Source organism: Topomyia yanbarensis, chromosome 2, assembly GCF_030247195.1.
Source record: "Topomyia yanbarensis strain Yona2022 chromosome 2, ASM3024719v1, whole genome shotgun sequence".
Lineage (NCBI taxonomy): Eukaryota > Metazoa > Arthropoda > Insecta > Diptera > Culicidae > Topomyia > Topomyia yanbarensis.
Window position 1 is genome coordinate 100629294 of NC_080671.1, and position 10006 is coordinate 100639299.

A 10006-nucleotide genomic window follows, 5' to 3' on the forward strand; every position below is an offset into this window, starting at 1 on the left:
TGCTGGGATGATTCAATCGATGACGTATCGTTTAAAAAATGGTTGCGCTGGTCAAATATTTTGATTGACGTGCAATCATTCAAGTTGCCACGTAGCTATTTCGGTAATGCTCGGTCAGACGAAGTCAAAGACGTGCAGCTCCACATATTTGCTGACGCCAGTGAGACAGCGTACGGGTGTGTGGCATACTTCCGTGCGGTGGTTCGAGGTGAAGTCGTATGTGCCCTGGTGATGAGTCGTGCTAAAGTGGCTCCTATCAAGCAATTATCAATTCCTCGGTTGGAGCTCTTGGCAGCTGTGCTGGCTGCACGCCTTGCAAGAACGGTGCGAGAAAATCACAACATCGAGATTACGAAGCAGGTAATTTGGGTCGATGCGGCAACTGTTTTGTCTTGAATCCAATCGGTGCAGCGTAGGTATAAGCAGTTTGTCGGGTTTCGGATTGGCGAGATCTTAGGCACTACGAAACTGTCAGATTGGCGTTGGTTGCCGACAAGGTTCAACTTGGCGGACCAGATCACGAAGTGGGGCAAGGACCCAGATATACGTTCCGGAAGTCCTTGGGTGCAGGGGCTTCAATTCATGTATCAAGAGGAAAAAAACGTGGCCGAAAAGAGCCCTGCCACCAGCGAATACGGTGGAAGAACTTCGAGTCCACCTGTTGTTGCACGACGTAATTGTCGCGGATGTCATCGTGAATGCCGAACGGTTTTCGAAATGGACCGTGCTCGTGAGAACAATGGCGTGTGTCTACCGCTTCATTTCCAACTGCAGAAAGAAAATAAGTGGTCTGCCGATTGAAGCGCTGAAGGCAACAGATCACCAGAAGAGCATTCTGTTGTTAGTTCAGAAAAGGCACGTCGTTCCAACATCGGTGCGTATTCCCCTGCAACAGGAGGAGTACTTGAAGGCGGAGAGGAGTTTGCTGAGGATGGCGCAGGTCGGCGAATACATCGACGAAGTAAAAATACTGCTGAGAAATCGAGATCGTCCCGTCAGTGAGTGGCAATCGAGCAATCGAGAAGTCTAGTCCGTTGTTCAAGTTAACGCCGCTTATCGACGAGCATGGGTTGATAAGGATGGAAGGCAGAAGCGAGCGAGCGGAGTTTCTTCCGTTCGATTTAAGGTTTCCGGTGATATTACCTGGTAATCACGCAGTAACGAGGTTGCTGGTCAAGCAATACCACGAAAAGTTTGGTCACGGATATCGAGAAACGGTAAAAAATGAGCTGAAACAGCATTTTTATATTCCGGGAATCCACGCCGTGGTTCGAAAAGTGTCGTCAGCGTGTATGTGGTGCAAGGTGCACCGAAATCGTCCTCAATTTCCACGGATGGCTCCACTTCCTGTACAACGGATCACTCCGAACCTTCGCCCATTCAGTCACGTTGGGGTTGATTATCTGGGGCCTTTTGAAGTGGCCATCGGACGTCGTACGGAGAAGCGGTGGATTGCACTATTTACGTGTTTTGTCACCCGCGCAGTGCATTTGGAGGTGGCACACGGTTTAACGACACAAGCGTATCTAATGGCGATCCGGCGATTTAGCTGCCGTCGAGGACCGCCGGCTGAATTTTTCTCAGATAACGGAACGAATCTGCGAGGAGCTAGCAGGGAGATAGTGGAGACTATTCGTAGCATCGACGAAGACTGCGCTGAGGAGAACACGACAGCCCGGACCAAGTGGACATTCAACCCTCCCGCATCACCCCATATGGGAGGGGTTTGGGAACGATTGGTTCGCACAGTGAAGGAAGCGTTAGTAGCATTTGATGACGGAAGGCGGCTGACGGACGAAGTCCTTCAGACTGCCATCGTTGAAGCAGAGGACATGATTAACTCTCGTCCACTGACGTACGTGTCGCAGGAGTCTTTGGAAGCAGAGGCACTCACTCCGAACCATTTTCTTCGGGGAGTGTCACCTAACGAGCCGATTGCAGTACCGCCAACACCGCATCCGGCTGAAGCGTTACGGGATGCTTACAAGCGGTCGCAGCAATTGGCTAACGAGATGTGGAAACGCTGGGTTAAGGAGTACGTTCCAACGGTCAACCGGAGAACTAAGTGGTTCAGCGAATCGAGACCTCTGAAAACAGGGGATTTGGTGTATGTCACTGAAGGTACGAGCCGGAAATGCTGGATCCGTGGTGTAGTTGAGGAACCAATCGTGTCTGGTGATGGGAGGATCCGCCAGGCATGGGTTCGAACCAGGACTGGAAGGTTTAAACGAGCGACAGCGAGACTAGCTGTGCTGGAAATCGTGGGTAAATCTGAGCCGGATATGAATCCTGAACCAGGTTTACGGGTCGGGGAAAATGTTGGGCCCACTGTCTCACTGCCGCGTGAGTATGCAGATCCGTTGACATCTCATCGAGATGAGCATCAATAATGCTGATAGGGTATGTAAACAAAGAAGGTGAGAAGAAATGAAGTGATAGCGATTGGAGTGAAATGAGGTAGAGGAATCATAGAAAAAGGAGGCAATATAGAGAGTTAGTAGAAAGTGTTTAAAGTTGCGAGATAGTTGAATTAATGTGGATTGTGGACGGTTTTCTCAAGTAAACGAAGTTGCTTGGAGATAGAACGGCACAGGATTTTAATAGTGAAGGAAACTATACCGCTTTACGTGGACGAAGAAAAACGAGGTTAGGAAAGGGAGATAAGTGCGAATAGTGACAACACGAGAATTAATCGTGCGTGACGTTGTACGGAGTAAAAGCGAAAGGGACGAATACAGATCAGTTGGTGACAAACAACAGAGATTAGATTAAATATCAATATCGTATTGTTGGTTTGGAAAGGTGTAACGAGGAGGAAGAACGGCAAAGTGAAAGGGAAACAAACACAAATAAAAACTTCGAAATATCTACCTGTCTCATTCACAAATCGCATTCCCCCTGTCGTTCTCTGTTCAAGGGGCTTGAAAGCACATGTGACCTTGTCTCACTTTACTATATGCAATTGCGCGTTAAAATACTGGACCAGTAAATTCTATTCTGTACATAAATCTTTTTTTCGGGAATATGTGACCAAAAAGTAAACTTCGAATTCCAAAGAAAATTGAACGTTCCAGGTTCCTGATAACTAATTAAGGTCCAACAATAAAGTAGAAACACCAGATAATCTTAAAACGACGCCGTCAAGTAAAGAAGCATGAAAACAAAAAGAATAAAACCAAAAAAAGATGGAAGCCCTAGAAAGTCCATTGCATATTTATTAGCCTTTCCTCAGAAGATGGGATTTTCAAAAACATTTCAAAACTTTCTGATGCAATGGTTCTCAAATTCGTACAATCCGGTTTATTCATTTTCTTTATCCAAAAACGTGTTTAGCTTCAAATATATGACCATTTCATTTTAATTAATTATTTCATTCCGCATCTTATTCGTTCTGTTCATCTGCGTTCATTTTACTTATTTTATTCATTTCATTCTTTGGATTCACTCTGATCAGTTTATTCTTTTTGTGCATTTTACTCATATCATTCATTTAACTTATTTTATTCATTGTTTTCATTGCATGCATTTAATTCATTTTTTCCAGTTTATTCATTTTGTTCAGTTTCTTCATTTTAATAATCTGACTACTTTTTCAGTTTTAATCATATCATCCAAATAATTTATTTGATTCAATTTATTTCTTTATATTAATTTATAACCTTTTACCATTGTTCAATTTTTCATTTTAATCAATGCATTTAATTTTGCTCATTTTTTTCTTTTTATCCATTTTATTATTTTATTTTATTTTTTACTTTATTCATTTTGTTCATCCATTCTTTTTATTCATTTGATCCATTTCGTTAATTTGATTCATTGTATTCACTGGATGAATTAAATCAATTTGATTCATTTAATTCATTTGATTAATTTGAATAATTTGATTCATGTGATTCATGTGATTCATGTGATTCATGTGATTCATGTGATTCATGTGATTCATGTGATTCATGTGATTCATGTGATTCATTTGATTCATACGATTCATACGATTCATTTGATTCATTTGATTCATTTGATTCACTTGATTCATTTGATTCATTTGATTCATTTGATTCATTTGATTCATTTGATTCATTTGATTCATTTGATTCATTTGATTCATTTGATTCATTTGATTCATTTGATTCATTTGATTCATTTGATTCATTTGATTCATTTGATTCATTTGATTCATTTGATTCATTTGATTCATTTGATTCATTTGATTCATTTGATTCATTTGATTCATTTGATTCATTTGATTCATTTGATTTATTTGATTAATTTTATTCATTTTATTCATTTGATTCATTTGATTCATTTGATTCATTTCATTCATTTGATTCATTTCATTCATTTGATTCATTTGATTCATTTGATTCATTTGATTCATTTGATTCATTTGATTCATTTGATTCATATGATTCATTTGATTCATTTGATTCATTTGATTCATTTGATTGATTTGATTCATTTGATTCATTTGATTCATTTGATTCACTTGATTCCATTGATTCATTTGATTCGTGTGATTCATTTGATTCATATGATTCATTTGATTCATTTGATTCATTTGATTCATTTGATTCATTTGATTCATTTGATTCATTTGATTCATTTGATTCATTTGATTCATTTGATTCATTTGATTCATTTGATTCATTTGATTCATTTGATTCATTTGATTCATTTGATTCATTTGATTCATTAGATTCATTAGATTCATTAGATTCATTAGATTCATTAGATTCATTTGATTCATTTGATTCATTAGATTCATTAGATTCATTAGATTCATTTGATTCATTTGATTCATTTGATTCATTTGATTTATTTGATTAATTTTATTCATTTTATTCATTTTATTCATTTGATTCATTTGATTCATTTGATTCATTTGATTCATTTGATTCATTTGATTCATTTGATTCATTTGATTCATTTGATTCATATGATTCATTTGATTCATTTGATTCATTTGATTCATTTGATTCATTTGATTCATTTGATTGATTTGATTCATTTTATTCATATCTTTAATTTTATGAATTTCATGTTCAGTCATTCGTTTTATTTCATTCAATTTGTTAGTATGAGTCAATTTATTGTATTAATCTTATAACTATTTCTAAATATAATCTTAATTTTTATGTAATAACCTAATCTAATTTGATTCGTGAATATTATAATTTTGATTTACATTAATTTTTCTACTCATTTTATGAATTTAAAAACCTATTGTTTCATTTTTTGCTTTACTTTTTTATTTCGGTCGTTTTGTTGATTTCTGTAATTTATTCAGTTTATTCGAGATTTTATTCGCGCAAGACTAGAAACTGTTTTCATCCCACCTCTAGTTGAGTGCCTACTTCTCATGAGTTCTGCAAACTAATCCAATAGTGAAATGTGTAAGAAATGTCTCATTTCACTGCCAGGTGGATTAAATCGGTTTTTTGTTAACAACAACTTTTCTTGTAACATCAATGTACTTATGATGCAGTCCTTCATGCCTCCAAAATCTACAACGGAAAAAGAATGTAAATCGATGTTTTTGATTTCAGAATGCATGGGGAAAGATCAATTTTTTCATTGTTACATCCCTTAACGACTCACTTTTTCATGTAAAAATCGAGTTTGCAATAAAATTGGATGTAGAAACAACAAATGTGATTATATTTCCATTGCAAATTTTCCAGAATAACATTGTTTTTCGTTGTAATGTAACAATAAAAAATGTTGTAATACTGTTGCATTTCTATTCGGGAAGTGATGTATTCTTCATCACACCTAGAAATAATGAAAGTCCATTTATTACATTGCTGCTTTCAATATTAAAAATTACCATGCCCTTTGAATCAACTACCAGCTTTTGTTTAATTATCAATAATGACACAATTTTCACAAATGATCTAATTTCGATATTTACTTATTTTTCAAACGAATGTTATTTTGTTAAATGTGTTTTCTAGCATCAACATAAGTCACTAAATCGTAAATCGTTTTAAAAATGAAACAATTAAATATTACTGAGCTTCTCATGATTGACAACTGCATCAGCACGCACAAAAAAGCTTTCACCTTTTTTTACCATCTTGATAATCATCCTGGAGAAACGAGAAAAACAAACCAAACCTCCTGTCAGCGGTTTTTGAGAAATTCTTAAGAGTTATTAACCTGGTTCGTCTTCTGCTTTGGGTCAAAAGAAATTAAGGGAGAGCTCCATTTCCAAATGGTATTTTCCAAGTAACTTATTTGCACTATTGCGCTACAGTTACTATATTACATGCAAGTAAACAAAGATTCGAGCTTCTGATGACAATTTTATAACTCCTTAGTGTAGCTCATGCCTTTCATAAGAGTAATTATTTTAAAGAGGTTTTAATATAGACATTCCAAAACTTGAATATGTGCAATAATCTCAGATCAAACTGTCTTATAACTTAATTTCTTGTTGTATGTTAGTTTTATTCCAGTTTTAACAAAGTATATAGAACCGTTTCACAACCACTATATAAACTTGTAACCTAAAGCTTTATCGTGGAAGTCATAACATAGATTTATAGTGAAATTTAGGAACACATGATATGACAGCTGCATAAAACCATAATAAAATCACCGGTTTCAAGGATTCCTTCATAAAACTAGGATAAAACAATGATAAATCCCCGAGGCATTTTAATTGTTACTTGGGTAGTTTTACTTTGTTCCCGAACTTCTTTAACACTAAAGCTATTACGGAATTGTCAAGAAGGCCCTGTTGACATCGATGGTAAGCTTCTTGTACCAAAAGTTTTTGACACCGTCTGGCCCAGGTGCCGCCTAATCTCTAAGGTACCACGTCGCCTCGCGTACATCATTGGTTTCGACGCTTCGCAGAGTCAGTATAACACCAGAGCCTTTCTGAAGAGATACTCAATCACTGTACTACTGTGTCGAGTTTCTCCGTCAGCTGCGTGCAATGATCGTAGCCACATGACGCCATAATTTTGCTGATCTGGAAAGGCTGCCCGTGTACAGAGAAGGCAAAAGAAAAATAGCGGCAGGTTTGTTCGAGATCCGACTCTAATCTCCGCTACCATGGAGGTACTCGCCATTCCCTGTAATATTTGAGCGGGTCGCCTCTAGATGTATGTCGGTATCCTAAACATCTAACGGTTGCCACTGGAGCACAGAATACTATTAGGTGCAGATCTTCCAGGTCCTGAACAAATTCCAAATGCATTGCAAGAGGAATACTGGGACGCGACATTGAGTCCGTGTCGCGATACGACGCAACCGTTACATCTATATTGAAGACCAAATCGCGTAGTAGCTGCCGGTCAAGGGGTTGGTCTTCTGGCAATAAAGGGACTTCAGCTGCAGATGCCTCGACCAGCGCTACAGATTCGCGGCCCTCACTCACAAATGACGCGCTCCACCTTACTGAACTTCACCTCGACACATCGATTGCTCTCTTATGCCTTCTACTCAGCTCTCTCTGCACTTTCTGCTGAATCGGATCGAATTCCACTGCAGTGATCATATTAGGCGTGTTTCGAAATTCAACATTGCTCAACAATTGGTCATCGATGACCAAATTGTTGAGTTAAACATGGCCGCCGAGATTTTTTTTTTGAGCGGAAGAGAATATTTTCGCTCTGTTGTGATACAAAACAATCGATGCAACATTTCCCGTTGGAGAGTAGTGACACCCATATGCTCTCGTATTTGAGCGATAAAGAGAATTTAAATTCCCCCTACCAGAGTTGCCACATGCACTGATTTTTCACTAAAATTTTAAAGAATCTGATGTATCCAATCTATGTTTGGAGCAGCAAATAGAATAATAATAACAGGTGTTGTATTCGTATAGCGACGTACTTTAAATAACGACATAAATGATTTCTTAAATTAAATATAGTGTAGTATGATAATCTGCCTAAAAATGAATAAAAAAAATCAGATTGTTTGCATTTCTACTGCAGGCTGTTTCACAAACAGACCTGGCAGCCATGGCTTTTTTTCATCTGCTTTTTCATCATGGCGTTAATAATTGATTCCTCTTTAGGACAGGTAAATTAATTCAATTTATTAAATAACCTCCTTAAAACAAGCAATCCTTATTTTCGCAGGAAATCCTGTAGTGCTAATAATTGGAAACTCTATAGAAAATACAGCTCGTCGGATAATCGTAATCTGTTTCCAAAGGTCGGTTGATATCGAATTGACGATACTGGTAACGAGTCGGTCCAAGAATGGAATAAATTGACGTATTTGGAACAAAAGGAACATTACAATCTAATAGAGCATGGACTGAGTACTGTAACGATGTGTAAGTAATGTTACCACTATTAGGCAAACTTTCTAAATCATTTTAAATCTTTCAGACCATTGCGAGATTTTCTTGGTTTCATTGGTCATCCTTGATGGTAAAACATCCTTTACATGCTGAAATAATTCTCCACGCCAGCCGAATTTGCAGTAATTTTCAAACCAATGCATATTAAAGCGTTCAAGCAGACAAACGCCTACGGGTGGGGCAATTTCGGACGTTAGTTGGTCAACAGCCACTGTCTTCCAGATCCCGAAACCAGAATCCTACGTCAGGAAGAGTATCAAAACCGAATGGATGATAAGGTTGATAAAACCAATTGGAAGGTTTCATGTTCTCAACTATGATCGTGTCCCATTCTCTTGGTAATTATGGAAGAAGTTTCTAATGATGCCGGGTTTGTCACAGGTCCGCTTAACCAAAAAAATATACAGAAGTGTTTTACTTGAATAAATATAAAATGTATTGGCAATAGTTTGTTTTTGTACAGTGGAGAATTTAAAATCCATGAGTTATCGGTCCTTTCATCAACACCCTTTTTCCTGAAATGTCTCGGGACAGTATCACGCTACACACACATAGAAATGGCGTTGAGCTATCGGTACTCTGATGTTTCAATCAAAAGTTAGGTCCTAGTTTGTGAACTAATTTAAGCTAATTATGTGCATTTTGCTATCAATTTCTGAATTACTGTCACTAACACCATTTCCTCTTAGGTGTCTAGGGACAGTATTATGCTATACATGTGTAGAAAGGGAATCTAAAATGCTACTAAATGGCGTAGAGTTATCGATGCTATGATGTTTCAATCAAGAGTTAGGTACAAGTTTGTGAATTTATTCAAGCGAAAGGTGTGCATTTTGCTATCAATTTTTAAATTACTGTCCCCAGGACCATTTTTCTCTAAGTGTCTAGAGACACTATCATGCTATACATGTATAGAAAGGGAATCTAAAATGCTACTAAATGGCGTGGAGTTATCGGTGCTCTGATGTTTCATTCAAAAGTTAGGTACTAGTTTGTGAACTAATTTACACTAATTATGTGCATTTTGCTATCAATTTCTGAATTACTGTCACTAACACCATTTTCCCTTAAGTGTCTAGGAACAGTATCATGCTATACATGTGTAGAAAGGGAATCTAAAATGCTACTAAATGGTGTAGAGTTATCGGTACTCTGATGTTTCAATCAAAAGTTAGGTACAAGTTTGTGAATTTATTTAATCAAAATGTGTGCATTTTGCTATCAATTTTTAAATTACTGTCCCCAGGACCATTTTTCTCTAAGTGTCTAGAGACACTATCATGCTATACATGTATAGAAAGGGAATCTAAAATGCTACTAAATGGCGTAGAGTTATCGATGCTCTGATGTTTCAATCAAGAGTTAGGTACAAGTTTGTGAATTTATTCAAGCGAAAGGTGTGCATTTTGCTATCAATTTTTAAATCACTGTCCCCAGGACCATTTTTCTCTAAGTGTCTAGAGACACTATCATGCTATACATGTATAGAAAGGGAATCTAAAATGCAACAAAATAATGTAGAGTTTTTGGTTTTCTGTTGTTTTGATCAAAAGTTTCTGAATCAAGCAAATGGGGTGCTTTTTGCTTTCAATTGTTGAATCGCTGTCACCAAGACCATTTTGCCTTAAGGGGTCTGAGAACACTATCATGTTACATATGGATAAAAAGGCATATAAAATGCTATAA

The 10006-nt window shown here is 37.2% G+C and overlaps 1 protein-coding gene across 1 annotated transcript; it reads left to right on the forward strand.

Annotated features, from left to right (window-relative positions):
- The first annotated feature begins 739 nt into the window (after positions 1–739).
- Positions 740–2390, forward strand: LOC131679625 (uncharacterized). Its single transcript, XM_058960358.1, has 2 exons — positions 740–998; positions 1486–2390. The coding sequence occupies exons 1-2, from the start codon at positions 740–742 to the stop codon at positions 2388–2390; spliced, it is 1164 nt and encodes a 387-aa protein (XP_058816341.1).
- The last annotated feature ends 7616 nt before the right edge of the window (positions 2391–10006 follow it).

What these genes read in the sequence shown, in the direction of transcription:
- LOC131679625 (XM_058960358.1), top strand. Translation starts at nt 740, where the DNA reads ATGGCGTGTGTCTACCGCTTCATTTCCAACTGCAGAAAGAAAATAAGT. An exon ending in AAATCGAGATCGTCCCGTCA is followed by an intron (nt 999 to 1,485) that starts GTGAGTGGCAAT and finishes TCACCCGCGCAG; the next exon opens with TGCATTTGGAGGTGGCACAC.